The following is a 23,131-nucleotide window of genomic DNA, read 5'->3' as shown; positions in this document are numbered from 1 at the left end:
ACTGTGGCTGGCAACTCTACTTCAGAATTTTAACAGAATTGTTGAGTAACCATGATGTTATGATCATGATGCAATAATAAGGTGATGTATTTGTTTTTGTCTCGACCATGGCACAATGAATAGGTAGTCCATTTAGAGCAGCTGATGTCTTGATTAACTGTCGAAGTGGTAATTTTTACTTGAATTCGATGTGCAATGCTGCCAAATTTTTGAAATATTATAAGGAAAAATTTGACAGATAATCGAGACAAAAAAAAATGTTTTTTGTTTTGATACATCACCTTATTATTGCATCATGGTCTCGGCCATCTGTCAAATTTTTCCATATAATATTTGACATGGTTGGCAACCCTGCACATGATGTAATTGGGATTTAAACATGTTTCAAATATCTAATATATGGTCTGTTCCAGTACTTTTTTTAATAGTAAATCTAGTAAAAGCGAAAAATACCAAAATCTCTCAGAGCAAAAAATAAATGTCAAAATTAGATGGCAATACTTCAAAATCAACACAACAGCCAATCAAAAGTTAGCATTTCTAGTTACCATTTTTATTCGGCCAAATTTTTCGAATAAAAAGTTAACAAAGAGTACGCCATTTTGTTTTGTATCTCTTAAATTTGGTAGAAAGTTTAACTAGTTTTGTGGGTTCGATTTTAAATCGACTAATTGTTTACACATACCTTAAAGCATCTTGTAAAGTGTGAATATGGTCTGGCGGGAGGTGGCCACGTTTCTAAACTGCTTACTTAAACCATAGTAGCTTCTGTTGGCCAATACTATTCCACACCGAATTTCAAAACATATGTAATTAGTTTTATTTATGGCGGTACCAAGGTATATAAAATCTTTGACTACCTCGAAGCTGTAGTTCTCAAGTTCCACAGTTGGTCGGAGTCTACTGGAAGTCTTGCACGTTGATACCATCATTTTGGTCTTCTCGCCGTTTACTGCCAGACCCACTGTGGCAGACTCCTTGTCAATTTGTTCAAAGGTGGTAGTTACCGCTCACAATGTTCGACCCATTATATTGATGTCATCGGCGTAGGCGAGTAACATGTGTTGTTTGATGTACAGAGTGCCATTTCTGTTCACCTTTGCCTCTCGTATAAACTTTTCCAGCAGGAAGTTAAAAGGGGTCACACGACAATCTGTCACCTTGTCTGAATCCTCGTTTGGTATTAAAAGGGCTCCGAGAGTTCCTTTCCGACTTTAACTGTTAATCTTGTGCCAGTTAAAGTTATCCTGCATAGCCGAATTAATTTTGCAGGAATGTCAAATGCTGTCGAATGCGGCTTTATAGTCTACGAATATGTGGTATGTGTCGATGTGTTTTTCGTGGGTCATTTCCAGGATTTGGCGCAGAGTGAAAATCTGGTCAATGGTGGATTTGCATGTCTGAAGCCGCATTGGTATGGTCCAATAATGTCATGGACCATTGGCTTCAGTCGTTCACACAGGACCCAGAATAGCACTTTATATGCGATGGGAAGGAGATTTATTCCTCTATAGTTCGCACATATTGTCTCGTCTCCTTTTCTGTGCACGGGATACAGGATACTGAGGTTCCAATTATTGGGTATTCATTCCTCTAGCCAAATTGTACTAATAAGCTTTTGCATGCTCTTTACCAGCAGTTCGGCTTGTAACCCATCGGTACCTGCTGCTTTATTATTTTTCAGCCGATTGATTGCTATTCTGACCTCATCATGGCTAGGTGGTATAAACTCTATACCATCAACTATTATTGGTTCGGGGGTATCCTCTTCACCGCTACTATTTGATACCAGAAGTGTTTCAAAATGCATTAGATTAAAAGTGCGTCTTTTTTGAAAATCTGTTTCTCTATGAAGGAGTTGCCAGATCGAAACAAAATTTAACATGTGTTCATAACACAGATGGAAGTCTCCAAAACACTTAACCTTTTTTCTGTTTATACCGCGGTTTTGTGCTAGGCTAAGAACTTTCCGAACTGCCCTCATACATCCAATAGATATCGAAATTAAGTATGAAGCAACTAAAATCAATGGGCGAGTGGATAGACACCGTAGACAACATACCGCACAAAGACATATTACAGATAACTTTTGGGTCCACAAGTAATACTTTTGACTCAAATCGAATACGGTACGAAACTATAATACCGGATAGAGAACAATGGAATAGCGGAACACTACTTCAGATGCCTGATGGTAACTGTTGCGGCACAGGTGGCTTTCGACTAGGAGGAAAGACCGAACTGGCACTTTTTATTGAAGAACCGTGTACCGAAATTTCTCTTTCGCCTTACAGATCACAGCACGATCCTACAGGTGGTGGTTCAAACTATAACAGAGTGTCTTTAAACCGAGGACAAAATGCAACAAATGTAATTACGGATAGCAAAGAAGCTATAAATGCAATATCCTCCAAAAGAGATAAATCAAAAACTATACTGGACCGTATAAATACCATTAGCAATTTCTCACAACAAGGATCTGTACGAATTATATGGGTACAGAGTCACACAGGACCCACCAGGACCGAGATAGCCAACCAAGCTTGCTAGAAGTGCCATTGCACTACACACAATAGATGTGAGTTCTGTCAAACCTTTAAGCTCAACATGCCAAGAAACGTGGGCATGGGCGAATGAGATCCACAAAACTCTAGGGGATAATTAGGGGACAGGAAAGATTACAAAAATGTTATGGGGGACCCAAATGAAGACAAAACTAAGCAAATCCTAATGCTAAACAAAAAAGAAATAAGCAGACTGACGGGTATTCTAACGGACAACTGAATACATATCTACTCAAGATTGGATGAGAGGGTAGCAGCAGGTGCAGAGAGCGCGTGGGAAAGACAGTGACACGCTGGAATATAAGACTAAGCAAGTGCTAATGCTAAACAAGGTACATTTACTCAAGATTGGATGCGAAGGTAGCAGGAGGTGCTGAAAGCGTGTGGGAAAGACTGTGACACACTGGAAGACAAAACTAATCAAATATTTACGCTAAAAAATAATAAGCAGACTAACGAATATTCTTGCGGGACACCTCACACCGAAGGCACATAAACTGAAGATTGGTTGCGAAGGTAGCAGCAGGTGTAGAGAGCGTGTGGGGAAGACAGTGAAACACCGGAACATTTCCTGTGCCACTGTCCAGCGTTTAAATGCCTTCTTGGGATATGACACTATGTACGGTCTAACAGCGGGGTGTGAATGGAAGAAGTTCTCAAAAAATACAGAATTCCTAGAATCTTAGAGTCATCAAACCCAAGATGCTTAATCTGATTTTCCCTAATTCTTATATAGTTTTCATTTCTAGAGCGCACAACAGGGCTCAACTGGCTTAAGTGTAGTTATATATAGTTTCGGATCTCGCCACTAATCCTCATCAGATCCCTTGGTTTTGTTGTATATTTTATTTAAAATGTTAAAAATTGCGTTCTAGTTGCAATGCAGAATACAATCTAAAGAGAATTCTCCTCCTTGCTCATTTGAAACGTTGGGCGCCAATCGCATCATGAATTCCATCATAAAAAAAAACTGAAGACACCATACCTATATTTTGTGATAAATTTATTGGCACCAATCCCTGTCACTGCGGACAACTGACTTCCATTAGCCATTTTGTAGAAGAGCGTGAAATTGTGAAATGTTGGGCGACACTTGTTTTTTTATACCATTCACCACTCTGTGGTACAGGGTATTATGTCTTTGTGCATATGTTTGTAACAGGCAAAAGGAAACGAGATAGACACATGGTTCCTTTTGAGAATATGCATAGAATCACTTTCTGAGTCGATTTATGCATGTCCGTCTGTCGATGTTAAATTGTAAACAAGGTACAGGTCGCATTTATAATCCGAATTGGATGAAATTTGGCATAGGTCACTTATTCGGCCCAAGGACGAACCCTATTGAAATTGGGAAAAATCGGTTCAGATTTAGATATAGCTCCCATATATATTTTCGTCCGATTTAAAGTAAATGGTGTACCAAAGTCTCTATATATACTTCGATTTGCACGAAATTTGTCATAGCGTACTGAATTGAGTCTAGAATGATGAGTAGTGAGTTTCGGGAAAATCGGTTTAGATTTCGACATATCTCCCATATATATGTTCGTCCGATTTTATGTAAATGGTGCACCAAGGTTCCTATATATAGCTTTCGATTTGCACAAAATTTGGCATAGCGTACTGAATTAAGTCTAGAGAGATGTGTGTTAATTTTCGTGAAAATCGGTTCAGATTTAGATATAGCTCCCACATATAGATTATATTCTTAACAATGCGGCGTACCGAATAGCGTGCATCAATTTTGCTATAAATCGTTTTCCATAAATTTTCCCCATGTTACGCAGGCGGCTCTAAATCTGCTCGATTGAAATTAAAGTTAGGATAGGTTGGAGAAAGAGGGAACATGCAATTGTTAGGATACATATGTACAATATACCCAAAGTGGTGAAGGGTATCATATAGTCGGCCCAGTCCGACTTTACTACTTTCCTTACTGTTTTTCTTGGCAACTTTGTAGACATGTGGCAACATTTTGAAATGTTGGGCGCCACTTTGTTTTGAATTCCTGAGCAATCATTGGGAAGAAACTTAAAGAAGCGTGCCTGAGATCCTTGGCAACTTTGTAGACATATGAGAAAATTTTGAAATGTTGGGCGCCACATTGAATTCAATATTGAATTCCTAGGGAAGAAACTTAAAGAAGCATGCATGAAATCCTTGGCAACTTTGTAGACATGTGGGAAAATTTTGAAATGTTGGGCGCTACTTTGAATTCAATATTGAATGGGAAGAAACTTAAAGAAGCATGCCTGAAATCCTTACAAACTTCGTAGACATGTGGGAAAATTTTGAAATGTTATAGCTATGATTGGAAAAAAAATTAAAGAAGCATGTCTGAAATCCTTGGCAACTTTGTAGGCATGTGGGAACATTTTGAAATGTTGGGCGCCACTTTGAATTCAATATTGAATGGGAAGAAACTTAAAGAAGCATACCTGAAATCCTTACAAACTTTGTAGACATGTAGGGAAATTTTGAATCCTTGGGCGCCACTTTGAATTCAATATTGAATTCCTGAGCTATGATTGGAAAAAAAAACTTAAAGAAGCATTCCTGAAATCCTTGGCAACTTTGTAGACATGTAGGAACATTTTGAAATGTTGGGTGCCACATTGAATTCAATATTGAATTCCTGAGCTACGATTGGGAAAAAACTTAAAGAAGCATGCCTGAAATCCTTGTATCTCCATCTTAAGGCCCAATAATAGTTGTTTTTTCTATATTTTAGAATATAACTTTAATTGATTGGATTTTTTGTTTGTTATTTTAGGTTATGTTCATATTAAATTTATTGCACACAAATTACAAATACTTAAAAATAATTAATATATATATATTTTTTTTAAATACTAAAAAAATAACTAAAATTAAAAAAATATCCCTACTATAATTGATTTTTTCTCTTCCGCCCGGGCCTGACAGTCAACACGGACTGGGGCATAACACCACCCAGACACAGCTTTCCTGCCTTACTGGCGGCTAAAATCCGTCGTTCATGAACCTTACGATGTTTTGTCAAATGATCGGAACGGGCAAAGCACTTCGAACAAAAATCACATTTATATGGCTTAACACCGGAATGTGAACGGCGATGGCGGGCCAATTCATCGGATCGCGAAAAACGCCAGGTACAATCGGACCAGGTGCAGACATAGGGTTTCTCGCCGAGATGTCGCCTTAAGTGGGCTTTTAAATGGGCAGGTTTGGCATAGATTTTACCACAATCACCAAAATTGCAGGTATAGATTTTATCATTTTCCTTCGTGTGTTCCGCCGGGGATGGCAGTTTGCTGTTGGTTTGTGGTGTGGTTGGTGAGCTACACGATGATCCCGGTGAACTTGGTGGTGTGGCAAATAGTTTTAAATTCTCGGCACTCTCCTGTAGGAAATGATTACAGTTCTCCGTGCACAGGGGTGTCTTTTCGGGTAGGAATTCGACAAGTTCGGGAATTTCTATGTAATTATCGAGAAACTTTTCCTCCCAATCACTGAGTTCTTTGGCTTGTAATGTTAGTTCGGCATGTTGCGAATTGGTGTCCATGAGATCATAACTGTTGTTAAGCAGATAATCTAAACTGGCTTGCAGATGTTTTTCACTGAGATCGTTGGGATTTGAGGCTTCCGTTTCCGCTTCCATTGCCACAAAATAATAATCATTTTCACAATATAAATAATTTTCTTCGGAAAAATCGGTGTTATTGTTCAGCTCATTGTGGTCACTGTAATCCGGTGTTAGGGATCCTTGATCATTCCACATTATCGATGATTCACAATATTGTTGCTCATTTAAATCACAAAATAATTGTTGAAAACCACCATCGGCAAAAAATTCCATTATGTGGAAGGATGTTTCGGGGGTTTGGTTGGTAGGTTGAGGTTAGATGTTTACTGCATCGAATGCAAATTCCAAATGTCAAGAATTTCGGAAATTCTCCAGCAATTTATTCAAATTTTGTTTTTCAAATCATTTAGGGAAATGTATGCACTTTTCAAAAATGTTATCTATTTTCTCGGAAACCGGACTTCATATCTTTAAACCAGAAAAAATATGCGTTTTAATTTTTTTCTTTTTTTTTTTGAAATTCAAGTCAAGTGTAACCCTTTCTAGTCTTCAAAACTGTTGAAATTGAACTGTGTGCTGATATTTGATCAATGCCTAGCTTATTACAAAAATATTTATAAAATATTTTTGAACAAAAATTAATAATAATCAATCGGTATCAGCAAACAACATAGCATCAACGCAGTTCCCTCGTCGTCCACCAGATGTGTGGACACAGACGCACACACACAGCATGAAGAGAGTAGGGCATGTCAATGTGAACGATATCATTCATTATTTTGTCAGTTTGGTGACAAGTGTGAACAGTGGGTTAAAGAGATTTTTTTATTTCAAAAATTTGATTTATTTAGAAAATCAAAGAGGTCCTGATTTACATTGGGTAATAGTCATTTTGTGGGCGAGAGGGCTGAAGGGTTGCCATTCCCCTTCTACACTCCTAACTACTAAGTACAGATTTCAGGCAATTCAAATTGCCTAATACAATTACTTTTTATAATCTTCTTTAGTTGTTTTGAGGATCTGTAGGGAAAATTTCAAATGTTGGGCGCCACTTGTTTATGGAATTCCCAAATAAATGAATTCAGGGTTGCCATGCATCTCAACATTGCCTAATATATTTAGTTTTATTTTTCTTAATCTTCCTTACTAATTATCTGGATCTGTAGCGAAAATGTAAAATGTTGGGCGCCACTTATATTTTGAATTCCCGAATAAATGAATTGAGGGTTGCCAACCATGTAAACACTCCCATTCATCTCAACATTGCCTAATATAATTAGTTTTCTTTATTTTCCTTAGTAATTTTATGAATCTGCAGGAAAATATAAAATGTTGGGCGCCACTTGCATTTTGAATTCCTTAATGAATAAATTGAGTAGCAATTGCTTGCAAAAACATAAAATTTCCCAAACGATTATAATACGATGTAAAGAATATTTTCCCCAGCATTTGAAACGTTGGGCGCCAATCGCATGATGATTTCTGCAAATAGAAGCCTAAAAAAGGCAAGACCTTATCTTTATTTTGTTTTGATAAACTTTTTGCAAAAATCAAATCCCATTTCATAAGATATGAATACATTCGGTCAAATATGGATCGTTGGGCGCCAGTCGTATGTTAAATTCTGATAATAAGAATTCAATACTTGCGAGAGATCGTGGCGGCAAGTCCTACCTTTGCATACATATGATTTCATAAGTAATTTTGTAGAAATGCGGAGAAAATTTGAAATGTTGGGCGCCACTTGTATGTTGAAATCCTGAATAAAGCGGCATCTTTGAGGAGAAAATATTTACAAAAATGTAAATTCTAGGACACAATCTAAAAAGAATTCTCCTCCGACCACATTTGAAACGTTGGGCGCCAATCGCATGATGAATTCCGTAATAAAAAACTGAAAGACGCCAGACCTATATTTTGTGATAAACTTATTGGCACCAATCCCTATCACTGCGGACAACTGAATTCCATTAGCAATTTTGTAAAAGAGCGAGAAATTTTGAATTGTTGGGCACCAATTGTATATTAAAATCCTGATCATTGTTGGGCGCCAGACACATTATGAATTCCGGAATATGAAGATCAAAGGCGTCAGACCTACATACATATATATTTTTGATACAAATGTTGGCACCAATCCCTATCTCTGCAGACACCTGGCTTCCTTGGCAAATTTGTAAACATTCCAGGAAAATTTGAAATGTTGGGCGCCACTTGTATATTGAAACCCTGACATATAATTGAGGAAAATCTATTTGCAAAAATTAAAATTTCTCCATACGACGTAAAGCAAACTTTTCTCTGACAAATTTCAAACGTTGGGCGCCATTCATATGATGATTTCCGTCATAAGAAGCTAAAAGACCACAAACCTATATTTTTTTAATAAACATATCTCAGCAGACACCTGACCTCCTTTAGCAATTTTGTAAACCTATGGGGAACATTTGAAATGTTGGGCGCCAATTATATATTGAAATCCTCAGATATCATTGAGGAGAAAGTGTATGCAAAATGAAAATTTTTCCATACAAAGTAAAGACTACTTTCCTTTGACCACATCTGAAATGTTGGGCGCCGGTCGCATGATGAATTCCAGAATAAGAAGCTCAAAGACCACAGACCTATATTTTTCGATAAACATATTGGCGCCAATCCCAATCTCAACAGACACCTGGCTTCCATTGTAATATTTTGACCTGCGGGGAAATTCGAAATGTTGGCCACCACTTGATATTGAAATCGTGAGCTATCATTGAGAAGAATCCGTTTGTAAAAAATAAAATTTCCCTATAAGATGATATTATTTTCATCATCATACCTTCGCCCACATTTAAAACGTTGGGCGCCAATCGCATGATGAATTGCCGAATAAGAAGCTCAAAGGCGTCAGATCTATTTTTTTTATCACAATATTGGCTCTGATCCCAATTCCTGCACACACGTGTCCTCCTTAGCAGTTTTGAAATGTTGGGCGCCACTTGTATATTGAATTTCTGAATAAAGTGATATTATTGAGAAGAGACCGTTTGCTAAAATTAAAATTTTCCCATACCATGAAATGAATATTTTGCTTCACCCACATTTAATATGTTGGGCGCCACTAGCATAATGAATTTCAGAATAAGTTCAAAGGCGTCAGACCTATATTATTTTATGATCGTGGCGTCAGGTTCTATCTCTGCAGACACCTGAAATTTTTTAGACGTGCGGGGAAGATTTTAAATGTTGGGCGCCACTTGTACATTCCGGAACTATCATTAAACAGAATAATTAAAATTTCCCTATACCAGTAAAGAATACTTTCCTATGGTTAAATTTCAAACGTTGGGCGCCAGTACCAAAAATAAGCTCAAGGACGACAGACCTATAGTTTTTGATAAACATATTTTGTGATATGCTTATTGGCACCAATCCCTATCTCTGCTGACACCTGGTTTCCTTGGCAACTTTGTAGACATGTGGGAAATTTTTGAAATTTTGGGCGCCACTTTGAATTCCATATAGAATTCCTGAGCTATCATTGAGAAGAAACTCAATGCAAAAATTAAAATTTATCCATACAATGTAAAGATTAAATTCATGTGACCAAATTTCAAACGTTGGGCGCCAGTCACCTGATGAATTCCCAAATAAGAAACTCAAAGACGACAACCCTTTATTTTGGTGCTAATCCCTATCTCTGCAGACACCTGACTTCCTTAGTAATTTTATAGACCTACTGGAAAAAAAATTTAAAATGTTGGGCGCCACTTGTGTATTAAATTCCTGAATAGACATCAATCACTGAGGAGGAACTGCTTGGAAGAACTAAAATTTCCCGATACGGATACGATACGGATTTGATACGGTTACGATACAAATTTGAAACGTCGCAGGACGAATTCCGAAAAAAGAATTTCGAAGTCGCCAGACCGATTTTTTTTTGTAAACTTTTTCCAAAACTTCCAGATTATCTACGAAATTTTGAATAAACCCATCTCAGAAGAAATTAAGTAATGTCGGATTTCGGTTTCAGAAGATATGACTTCTCAAAGATGATCACTTTTTGGATTTCGCATGTTAAATTCCGATATCGAAAGTTAAATACTTGAAGTGAAACAGCTATGAAGGAGGAGGAACAGCTAGGAAGTATTAATATTTCGCGATACGGATGCAATACAATGTAAAGAACATTTTTTTCACATTTTTCCACACGTTGGGCGCCAGTCGTATGATGAATTCCGGAAGAGAAAAGAGAAAGTGTTGGGAAAATTTTAAATATCGCTGTAGGAATACTTTCCTCTATCAACATTTGAAATGTTGGGCGCACATTTTTTACACATTTCACATTTTTTTAGAATATGGAGAATAACTCCGCCCAAATGTGAAACGTTGGACGCCAGTCGTACATTAAATTCTGGAATTTAAAGTTAAATACTCGTACTATAATGGCGTCAAAATCTATTACTGCCGACACGTGACTTTTGCAAAACTTTGAAAAAATGTAACATGTTGGGCGCCACTTGCATATTGAATTTCCGACATCTTTCTTCTAAAGTTATGCCAATTTTTGGCTATTGTGCCAAAAAATTATTACGAAGGACATAAAACATTTTTGAAACATTTTTTTTTAATTTTTTGATCTTCCCCTCAAAAAATTGAAAAGTGTTGCTTCTTTTTGAACACGCAAATATACTCGATACAATAAACATTTTTAAATTATTTTCTAAATTATCCCTATCTCCATTTTTATACCCTTTAACCACTGTCATTTATCACCAAACAAAAAACAACAAAATATGACAAACTAGACATTATCCATCGATGATCTGTCATATCCTCTCTAGAGACTAATTTTTGGTATAATTTTTCAATCAAAAAAATAAATAATGAATAACGATATGCTAAACGAGTACGTGTGTAATACACATTCGTAGTACTACATCCGAATGCAGATCGCACACGCACATACAATGAACACAACAACAACAACAAAAACACGAAACAAATCCCAATCTCTGTTTATGCCAGGGTTAATTATGTCGTACACTTTGTTTTATGCGTCATTAGTTTTGAGTGGTGTTTTTTTTTTTTGGTGTCCAAACACGACTGAACACACGAGAGCTGTCGTCGTGTGTTATTGTGATCAATGATTTGTATTTGTTCGCACTTTGTCGTTGCTCGGCTGCTCTGGAATTACCGTGAATTCATTTGTTGTTCTTTTTTTTTTTTTTTTGTTTGTTGTTTGGTTCTTGTCACAATTCTGGTCACCAGATGGCCCTTCCGATTAATGAGGATCTCTGTTGTACCAGTACCACACCGTAACAGTCGCTCACTCACATCTCGCGGTCGATGTGCATGCATTTAGTATGTCGCCAAAATAATGTTCGTTATGGGATTTTGCCGTGCAACTTTAGTGGCTCTCAGATTTTTTCTGTTTCGTTTTTTTTTAAATGCGTCAAAGTGCGCCCTGATAATTGCAAACATAGACGGATTCATGATGTGTCTAGGAAAATACCTTGAACAATTGCGATAAATAGTTATTGGATGGGAAGTACATATGCGATTCTAACCCTGCGTTTACAAGCGACAGGACAGTCGAAGACAATTGAGTTAATGCATTAATTGTCAAAAAATTAAAAATTGCGTTCAGACAATTTGAAAAATAATTCTGAAATCATGAATGCAAATACAAGTTATATAAATAGTTATACAATAAAATTATACACGTTTTTATTTCCTTTAATGTTCAATCCATTTCGGAAAAGAAAAGTCCTGCTCATTTACATTGTCTTTGGAAAAATATAACTGATCAATTCATTATCGGTTGACATATGTTGTGTTAACCAAGACCTATTAATAAGATCATGCAGGGAGATCAGCTGCCTCTCAAGTTTTCTGTCAAAATTTATTTTACTCTGTTTATGAGGTTTATGGCCGTTTTTATTCGCCCGCATCCTACCAATCTATTGTTAGTGTTCGGCCTTTATTATGGCGTAAAGATATGGTAATTTTAGTTCTTTTTAAATCGTGCATAAATTCCTGGGCTATCATGGAGAAGAACAGCAAATTTTGTAGACCTGCTGGCAAAATTGGAAATGTTGGGCGCCACTTATATTGTTGAGATATCATTGAGGAGAAACTGTTTGCAAACATTTATATTTCCCTATACGATGTAAAGAATACATTCCTTCGGCCACATTTGCAGCGTTGGGCGCCAGTAGCAAAATTACCCCCCATTTTTTAAAAACATCTTGCAAGAATCAAAGCATCCAGATGATCTACGTAATTCGAAATAAAGATCTCTCAGAAGAAACTTATTAATGCCGACTTTCGATTTACTTAAGGGGGCAACACATAAGAAATCTTCAGACTTGGCATCTTATGTTGGCTTCTTTGTATTGTAAAAACTCCTCCATTACCATATCTGCAAAAAAAACGGTGACACTGGTGAACCCATTGGAAGTCCTTTCCGCTGTTCGTACACCTTGTCCTCATATACAAAATATATTGAGTCAATATTTCGATGAAGACATTTTGACAAGACATGCACCTCCTTATATTCTGTTCGAAGGAATATGATATTGTCCAATGTTGGGCGCCAATTAGGAACCAGAACCACTGGGCAGGCTTCTACAAATATTTGAGCTGGGGCATTTTCATTCATCCGCACAACATGGCCTAGCCACCGTAGTCGCTGCAGCTCAATACGACTGACTATGTCGATGTCCGCGTATAAATTGTAAATCTCGTGGTTCATTCGACGCCGATATTCACCGTCGACGCAGATCGGCCCGTAGATCTTTCGGAGAATTTTTCTCTCAAACACCCCAAGAGCTGCCTCATCTGCTTGCGCAAGTACCCATGCCTCTGATCCATATAATAGCACGGGTAGTATCAGCGTCTTGTAAAGTATGAGTTTGGTCTGGCGGGAGGTGGCCTTGTTTTTAAACTGCTTACTCAGACCATAGTAGCATCTGTTGGCCATCACAATCCTTCTCCGAATTTCAAAACTGATGTCATTCGTTTTATTTATGGCGGTACCAAGGTATATAAAGTCTTTAAGCTGTAGTTCTCAAGTTCCAGAGTTGGTCCGAGTCTACTGGACGTCTTGCGCCATCAGCTTGGTATTCTCGCCGTTTACTGCCAGAACCACTTTGGCAGACTCCTTTTCAATTTGTTCATAGGTGGCTGTTACCTCGCGCAATGTTCGACCCATTATATCGATGTCATCGGCGTAGGCGAGTGACATGTGTTGTTTGGTGTACAGAGTGCCATTTCTGTTCACCTTTGCGTCTCGTATGACCTTTTCCAGTAGGATGTTAAAAAGATCACACGACAAACTGTCACATTCTCTGAATCTTCTTCGTTCGGCATTAAAGGGCTCCGAGAGGTCCTTTCCGACTTTAAATGCTTACCTTGTAAAGTTATCCTGCATAGCCGTATTAATTTTGCAGAAATGTCGAACGCCAACATGGCTTTAGGGCTGTCGAATGCGACTTGTGTTTTGTTTTCGGTGTGTTTTTCGATGTGTTTTTCGTCGGTCTTTTTCAGGATCTGCAAAATCTGAAGAGTGAAAATCTAGTCAATGGTGGATTTGCCAGGTCTGAAGCCACATTGGTATGGTCCAATAATGTCATTGACCATTGGCTTCAGTCGTTCACACAGTACGCTGGATAGCACTTTATATGCGATGGGAATTAGACTTATTCCTCTATAGGTAGCACATATCGTCCTGTTTCCTTTTTTGTGCACGGGACACAGGATGCTGAGGTTGTAAACCATCGGCACATGCTGCTTTATTATTCTTGAGCCGATTAATTGCTATTCTGACCTCATCTTGGCTCTATACCATCATCTATTATTGGTTCTGGGATATCCTCTTCACCGCTACTATTTGATACCAGAAGTTTTTCAAAATGCTCCTCCCAGATCCTCATCATGCTGTCTGTATCTGTCACCAGGTTTCCTTCTTTATCTCTACAAGAGGATGTGCCTGCACCAAAGCATTCGGTTTGGTGTTTTACTCGTTGGTAAAATTTCCGGACTTCATTCGGACTCTTGTACATATCGATTTGGTCACGCTAAAGTTTTTCTTGTTCTTCTTCTTCTTTTTTTCCGAAAACACGTTTCTCCTCTCTTCTTTTCTCCCAATAATTCTCCATCACATTACGTGTTGCTATAGTTGGCAGGGTTGCCCTATACGCTGCGTTTTTCACATCAGTAGCATTACGACACTCCTGATCGTACCATGGATTTCTTGATGGTGGTATTTGGTACCCAAGTGTTGCTTTTGCTGCAGTTTGTAGGGAGTGGGTAATTCTTTGCCATTGTACTTCTATACTATTATCGGGACAAGAAGTGCTTTCTTCAAGCATATGGGTAAGTTGAGCGGAGCAGGCCTCGGCTACCTGTTGTGTTTGCAGCTTTTCGACGTCGAGTTTCCGTATTGTATTAGATCGCACCTTTGCTGCAACATTAAGACGGGTGCGAACCTTGGCTGCCACAAGGTAATGGTCCGAATCGATATTCGCTCCTCGGATCGATCGAACGTCTAATACACTGGATGAATGCCTTCCGTCTATCACAACATGATCGATTTGATTTCTCGTTGTTCGATCCGGAAAAATCCAAGTGGCCTTGTGTATATCGAGATGCTTGAATCTGGTGCTGCTAACTACCATGTTTTTGCTGCCGCGAATTCAATCAACCTCATGCCGTTGTCGGATGTTCCTTCATGGAGGCTGAATTTTCCGACGGTGGGGCCAAATAGATCCCTTCCGATTTTTGCTTTAAAATCTCCTAGCAAAATATTAATGTCATGGCCAGGGCAGCGATCATATGCTGTTTCTAATCGCTCGTAAAATATGTCTGTGGTCTGCTCATTTTTGTCATCTGTCGGAGCATGGGCGCAAATATGACTGATGTAGAAAAACTTCGCTTTTATACGGATTATAGCATATGGCTCATCTACTGCAGTGAATCTGGAAAGGAGGTCTTTTATTCTCCTGTTAACCATAAATCCGCTATAATGAAGTGCATAATCGTCTGATTTACTTACGCCAGTCCCTTTCCATCGCAATTTCCTGTAAGGCAATAATATCGACTTTGTACTTCTTGAGTACATACACCAAAGCGAAAACTGTGCATGTTCTCTACAAAGGACCACACCTTTATTCGTTTAGGGGGGTTTGGTTTTCTTTTTCTTAGCTTATTCATAGTAGGTTGGGTTTTTCCGAGTGTGGGCAACTAACCCGACGTCTCAACCCATTTTTTATAGTTCTTATGGGTGAACTCGCGGCACATATCAGCTCACTATTTCAAAGCTGCTCACTTGACGGAAAACTTCATCGCAATTAAATTGTATATTGCTTCTTCCGTTGGGTATAATGGTTGTTCCTAGTTCGGACCGCCTCCTGTTCCCTTTTTTATATTTAAGGTTGTTGGCAGTCTTTTGCCTTCATATGTTTTTGTTTTTGTCCACCACTCAACCAATCCTATCTTAAAGTTTCACAAGTGAATAAAATTGCTATGAATTTAGTCAAGATTTATTACATTAAGAAAAAGTAGCAGATCATTTTAAGTCGATTTTCTATGAAAAATCAATGTCCAATTACAGTATTTTTCGGTTAATTGCACATCAAAATTTGCACAAATTTTCGTTCAATTAACCGAGGAACCAATTATCCGAACCCGCTTAATTGAATAGTTTGTTCAATTATAGTAATCACGTATAATTGGAACTACTAATGATTTAAAAAAAATCCAAATGTCAAATACAAATTACGCTTTCTCGAAGTTTTTCCTTAGCAATAAACATATGTTTTGAATTAGTAAAGATGCCACCTAGTCTTTTTCACAAATTATGTCAAATATGTATGCAAAAAATGACAGATTATTTTTCAATTATTATTGTGCAATTAACCGGCGAAAAGTAAAAGGAAATTTATTTTTGATGACATGAATTTTGAACCAATTAAGCGGGAAAATCAATTAACAGGGTTTAATTATCCGAGAAAATTTACATGCATTTTCCTATGAAATGTTTTTTGCACCATCATGTGGTTCAATTAAGCGTGGAAACCAATTAACCGTAGGGGCAATTAACCGAAAAATACTGTATATACCTCTTGTGGTTTAATTATTCAATTCAAATAATGAATAATATACATTTTCTAATACAATTTACGTGATATATAAACCGATGGTAATTTACCTATAACAATCAGTTGAATCTATACACTCAGCCACTCAATAAAATCGCTTAAAAATGAAGATATTACTTCTATTAACAATATTCATAATAATGCTAATTTCCCGCACCCTTGCATTTGGAGGTGAGTTTTCATTCCCCTTTTTATGATGACAATACGAAATTAATTAATTTTCCCCATTATTTAGTAAGTTGTGTCCTCCCGTCAGCTGTGGTCGGTACGTGCAAGCAATCGATACCATCTTGGTCTTATGACCGAAAGTCGGGTACTTGTAAATTTTTCAATTACAGTGGATGTGGTGGCAATTCGAATCGTTACAAAACTCTACACGAATGTAAAAGCCATTGTAAACCGGGTCCATTTAAACATCCAAGATAAAGTAGAATTATGGGTATTGTTTTTGGAAATATAAATTTTATTTGAAATATTACACAAATTCATTGAATAGTTTTAATTTAATCTAATATTAGGGTATTTATCACAGATTGTATTTTGATTTAAATAAGCGAGGATAAATTTGTTTCGCCAAGACATCCATCACCATATATTCAGTTCGAAGAAATGTTATATCGGTCCACGTTGGGCGCCAGTTGAGAACTAGACCTTTAAAATATATCGTACATGTGATAGTCTTCTTAAAAAATTATTTTAAGAATCTACGCCTCTGAGAGTCTTCTTAAATAAATATTTTAAGAATCTACGCCTCTGAGAGTCTTCTTAAAAAAATATTTTAAGAATCTACGACTCTGAGAGTCTTCTTAAAAAATTATTTTAAGAATCTAGAGTAACTTCGGGTAATGTGGACCACCATTTTATTTTTTTGATATTGTGGGCGTAACAACGGTAAAAAATAAAAACAAATTGTTTTCACAGCATGGTAGATTTGTTGGCTAATAATATTCCAGGTCAAAAATTATATATATTTGTCCATAAAAATGTTATTGCATTATATTTCAAAAAACTCTAAACTGCAAATAAAAATAACTTGGCGGGTAATGTGGACCAGTATGTGTGGGTAATGAAGATCAGTAAGTTAAAGGTAGGTTGTGGATTAATTGTGATAAATTTCAATTTATTGCACTCTTGGGTAACAATGAATGCAAAAATATATGGGTCCCTGTTTTGGAATAGCCCCCATTTAAGGGTACCACCCCATTTGCGGTATTTTGAAGGTCCTTGCTTCATTATTCAACCGAGGCACCTATAATTTCGGATATCGAGTTTTCAGAGGAAAGAATACCTCCTCGCATATTAAATGCTCCCTTGTTTGGAACTCGTCCTCATGAAAATGTCCCACTTTTTTATAGTGGTCCACATTACCCGACATTGAATATTTTTATTTAAAAATAATTATCGGCTTCAAAAATGAATGACAATTTAAAAATAACCGAAAGTAATTACAGATAATCGTGTATTTTTGTTAAAGAAAACAAGAAAACCACATAACCTCTTTATATTCGAGAAAAACAAAATGTTCGACTATTTTACAAAATCGTTCGACTATTGTGCTAAAAATTTTTCAAATCACACTTTTACAATCAGAGCTACATTTTCACCTACTAAATTTTCATCATTGCAATTATTTATTAAAAACCAAGTTTGATGTTTGTTTTCACTAATTAGAAAAACATTTATCAAGGCGGCATTGACATATTTCAAGCATTTTCTTAGATATGGGGGTTGGTCCACATTTGACGCATGGTCCACATTACCAGAAGTTACTCTACGACTCTGAGAGTCTTCTTAAAAAATTATTTTAAGAATCTGCGCCTCTGAGAGTCTTCTTAAAAATATATTTTAAAAATCTACGCCTATAAAAGACTTTCATAAAAATTTATTTTTTAAATCTATGCCTCTAATAGAATCTGATCTCTAAAAAAATTATTTAAAAATCTACCTCTACAATAATTATTTTAAAAAAATCTACGCCTCTGATAGACTTCTTAAAAAACTATTTTAAAAATTGGCGTCTCTGATACTTCTAAAAAAAATATTTTAAAAATCTACACCTCTGATAGACTTCTATTAAAATTATTTTTAACTTCCATAACTCCGATCTTCTTCAAAATTAATTTAAAAAAATCTACGCCTCTGATAGATTTCTACAAAAAATATTTTAAAAATCTAAGACTCTAATCTTCATAAAAAATTAAAGCTATACCTCTGATAGACGTCTACAAAAATTATATGAAAATATCTACGCCTCTAATAGAATTCTACAATAATAATTTCAAAAATCTACTCTGATAGACATCAACTTCGTAGTCTAAACCATATGACATTTCACCAAACGCGACATTCGGCCAGCAGAAAATTTTCAGAACTTCCAAAACCAAGAATCTGACAGATTCTGATCTGTCATTAAAAATGACCAGGTTGCTATGACCATCTTCCGCTACTTTATTGAAGGAAAACATGTCCTTATAATTTATTTGTTGAAGTCAACATTTTGGGACAAGAAATTTGAAATCAAAGTAAATTTTCTATAAAATGCGACAAGGTTTTCACCTAAGGATGTAATAAAAAAGACTCGATAGTACCAAAGGTACAAAGGAATTATCCAAAAATATATCCTTGTTTTTAACAGTAGTGAAGCTCAATAAACTGATAGCTGGATGCAACAGCTGATAAAGACTTACGACCTCCCGTTTGTAAGAATCCCAAGTGCGTATGGCCGTCACCGGAGAATTTCCAAGAAACAGTACTGCTTCCCAGCCAAAAATAATTATTTATCCAACACTTCCAGGTATCCTCAAAGCTGCTGATGAATTGTAGAAAAGAGAGAAAGAAGCAGTCGATACAAAGACATGATACAATTATATCGTGATCAGTTTCATATGAAATAACGGTGAAATTAATCCATAAGGGGGAGTGGACAAAAACATGAAAAATTAGTAGGTGATCCATAAAAGGATTAAACTAATATTATAGGTTGCGATGGGACTATGATCGGCATCACAAATTAGATCCAATGAGGAAGGTATTTAAGGATGTTTGTTTCATACTTGGCTATATTTTGGGCAGTGTTCAGCATCTTCCACATTAGTCACATTTCCTGGACTCATTGGCACCTATTCGAAATAGGTTGGCTTTACAATAGGAGTGTCCTGCTATCAGTCTATTGATTAATTTTGTACCCTTCAAGCTCAACATCATCTTATGATACCACTGCTTTTTATGAACATGATTATCTGCCTTTAGAAACAGGTATTGTTTGAAATTCGTCATTCCACATGTATTTTACTCATCATTCAATCTGTTTTATCGCCTCCCTTAGGGATCAGGATACGTTGCAATTGGTGTTCCTACATAACACAGCTTGTTTCGCCAGCAAAGCTACTACTTCATTGAATTGTATATCTTTGTGACTAGGAGTCCAAACCACATGGCATTTGCTTACATTTGCTCTCCTCAACAAATTATGACCAGAAAATCGTCAGAGCCGTACAGGTCGTAAGGTTGTCTGTAAAGATGACCAGATTGCCACAACCATCCTTTGCCACAATTTCAAGCGTCTTTTTGATTGCATAAAGCTCAGCGAACATGGACGAGGACTTGATGTCCAACTGGAATCAAATAAATTATGTTCAAATTGTTTAATAATCGTAATATTATCAACTAATTTCCAAACGGTTTGCTATGAACAATTTTGTTTATTTTCCATTCACTGTGAATTAATAACCCCGGCAGCAAACAGCTGTTATATTCTATCAGTGATGGAAAATTGATTTTGTACCTTTGCTCCACAATAACAGCGTTTGGCGAAAGCGTTAAATCAAAAAATGCATAGATTAGAGTTGTATCAAGAGATTCAAGAAATATTTCAAGTCAAATTTCATGTTATGCGACATTCTGCGTCTATATTTTAAAGCCATTGTGCCATACAATTTAAATTCCATTAAAATTCTTATCATGGTTCAATAATACAAGGTGGGATAATTTGAGGTGAATTAACAAAAAAAAGTAACTATGTTGGTAGTGGCTTTTACTGTCAAATAAAAAAATTAAAACATACGCAACAAGTAGACGTGTTTATTTGAAAAAAATTTTAACGCGAAAAAATGAATGAATTATTACGATTTCTTTCAAAATTCTGAAAAATGAATGAATTATTACGATTTCTTTCAAAATTCTGATAGGGAATACCCTATTTGTTTTGTCCATGACAAAATTATTACTTACAGCTGAACCCGGTTAATAAATCATTTTCATAAATTTGAATATTTTTCAATTTATTTGATATAGTAATCAAAACAATACAAACATATACACAAAACATATATTTTCATTTGATAGAACAAGTCACCTTGAGAAAAAAATGTAATCAGCTGATAGCTATAACCTAGATTGTAATAATTATACCAGGATTTTGTTCTAACGTTTCTGTTTATATATTTTATCCAAATATACGTTGTGGCCCAATCAGCGAACCCTTATTAGCTTCTTCCATTTTGAATTGTACCAAAATGATGACATATGATGATATCAGCAATAGCATCTAATTAAAAAATAAAACGAAATTGAGGTTATAAAGAAAAAAATCATGATTCTTCCGATCATACCTTTCCAAAACATTTAAAATCGATATCCATATAACCGTTACATGTAAATATCAATTGCTGATGCATCATTTGCATTGAATATTCACGTATACGCATAAATAGATCACATTCTTCCGTCGAGATATTGACATTGTGAATAAGGGCACCAATTGAATTGTACTGGCAAGTATTTTGAAAAGAAAAGGAGAGGAGAATTTGATGATGATAATAATAAGATAAATTGATATCCTGACACATATTTTTTGACATTGTTAAATGTAAAAGATTTAATCCCTAAAACTCCTTGTGCATTAGAACTTTCTACCGGGTTAACCTACTTTATGAGGATTTATTTGACGTATACGCAAAGGAATTGACAATTGAAACCCACTGGGTTAACGAAATCCGGTTAAATGTAAACGTACTATAATATCATTAAACGGTATTTATAGTACGTTTACATTTAACCGGATTTCGATAAGCCAGTGGGTTTAAATTGTCAATACCTTTGAATATATGTCAAATAAATCCTCATAAAATAGGTTAATAATACGTTTACATTTAACCGGATTTCGTTAACCCAGTGGGTTTCAATTGTCAATTCCATTGTATACATGCCAAATAAATCCTCATAGAGTAGGTTAACCCGATAAAAAGTTCTAATGTAAATGCCGTTTAACCAACTAAAAAAGATCTTTTTACCGGGTTAACCTACTTCGTACTATTATTGATACTCCTTTATGTCAGGTTTAGACTACGAGAACTCGAGTGGAGTTCTCTCTCAAATGTGACTTCGATTGAGTATACTTTAAAGTACATTTACATATGCGAATTCAAATCGTCTCGATTAACGAAATCCAGAAAAACACACCAAAATTGTTTACACATACCTTTAATCATTATTTAAATGACAATCAGCTGTTTGTTTGTTGTTATACAGACAAAATTATTAATTTGCACCAAAAATATTTGTTTGAAATTAGAAAATGAAAAGATAAATTACAACAATTGAAATATTCCTCCAATGAGATGATTGTTTAGAAAATACAAAATACTCGGTAAGCACAATAATTGTATTAAAATTTTTAATTTTTCTATATAAAATCAAGCAACATATGAAAACAGTTGCAAATTATGATTCATTGTGATATAGGGATGTATTTTTTCGTTCAAAAACAGCGTTGCATCTCATAAGTAACATGATTTAAAAAAAAAAATCCTGTCGCAAGATGATTTAAATTTTTATAATAAATCATGGTAAATTTAGCCTGATTAGGAAAGTGAGACCTAATTCGGCCTTTAATCATCATCAAATGTTATATGTTAACCCGCTCTTAGTATTACAATGAAATAAAGCTGACAATCAGCTGTTATTTGTTTACGTTTACGTATACGTACACTTTTTACAGATTTTATAATTTCTGTGGCAAATTTTCAATCTTCATTACGTAGAAACTGGATGATTCGGCCTTTTAATCATGATCAAATGTTATATGTAAACCCGCTTTTAGTATTAAAATAATATAAATTTGACAATCAGCTGTTATTTGTTATCAATTACGTATACGTACACTTTTCATAGATTTTATAAATTCTGTGACAATTTTTCAATCAATATTTTAATAATTCTATTAGGAATTGCTCTCCATTAGGTAAAAAATTACTAATTCGGCCTTTAATCATGATCAAATGTTATATGTAAACCCGCTTTTAGTATTAAAATAATATAAATTTGACAATCAGCTGTTATTTGTTTACGTATACGTACACTTTTCATAGATTTTATAAATTCTGTGGCAAATTTTTCAATCAATATTTTAATAAATATATTACGAATTTCTCCCTATTAGGTAAAAAATTCACGATTCAGCCTTTAATCATGATCAAATGTTATATGTAAACCCACTTTTACGTAAACCTTATTTATATTGAAATAATGTGTATTATGCCAATTTAATAGTTAAATAAAAAAATTGGACTTACCTCGATAACCCAAACCAAAATTAAAACCTCTATATATCGAGATAATTTCTAATACAACACTGCTTTGTAATACATAAAAAATACATCACGTTTCCTAAAAACATCAAAATGGCAACCAAGGCCTATAAATAAGGTCATCCAGGGAGACCAGCTGGATCATGATGCAATAATGAGTTGATGTATCAAAACAAAAACCTTTGTTTTTGTCTCGACCATCTGTAAAATTTTTCCATATAATATTTCACATGATTGGCAACACTGCACATCGAATTCAAGTGG

The 23,131-nt window shown here is 35.7% G+C and overlaps 2 protein-coding genes across 2 annotated transcripts in view; one reads left to right on the top strand and one right to left on the bottom strand.

Moving 5' to 3' along the window:
* LOC133328130 (AP-1 complex subunit beta-1-like) overlaps positions 1-23,131 on the top strand; it is a 363,610-nt gene that overhangs the window by 37,158 nt on the left and 303,321 nt on the right. The window lies entirely within an intron of this gene.
* On the bottom strand, positions 5,455-6,405 carry LOC133328123 (Krueppel-like factor 9). The gene has a single exon (XM_061536679.1). It carries the CDS (start codon positions 6,403-6,405, stop codon positions 5,455-5,457), a length of 951 nt encoding a protein of 316 aa, XP_061392663.1.

This window comes from Musca vetustissima, unplaced genomic scaffold (genome assembly GCF_032173495.1).
Source record: "Musca vetustissima isolate MV318-11 ecotype Yass unplaced genomic scaffold, APGP_CSIRO_Mvet_v1 utg2661, whole genome shotgun sequence".
In the NCBI taxonomy this organism is placed as follows: Eukaryota; Metazoa; Arthropoda; class Insecta; order Diptera; family Muscidae; genus Musca; species Musca vetustissima.
Note: the sequence above shows the minus strand (reverse complement) of the source record. Positions and strands in the feature narration are given on the sequence as shown.

Excerpts from the sequence above, each read along its gene's own strand:
- LOC133328123 (XM_061536679.1), bottom strand. The coding sequence starts at position 6,405 with ATGGAATTTTTTGCCGATGGTGGTTTTCAACAATTATTTTGTGATTTA.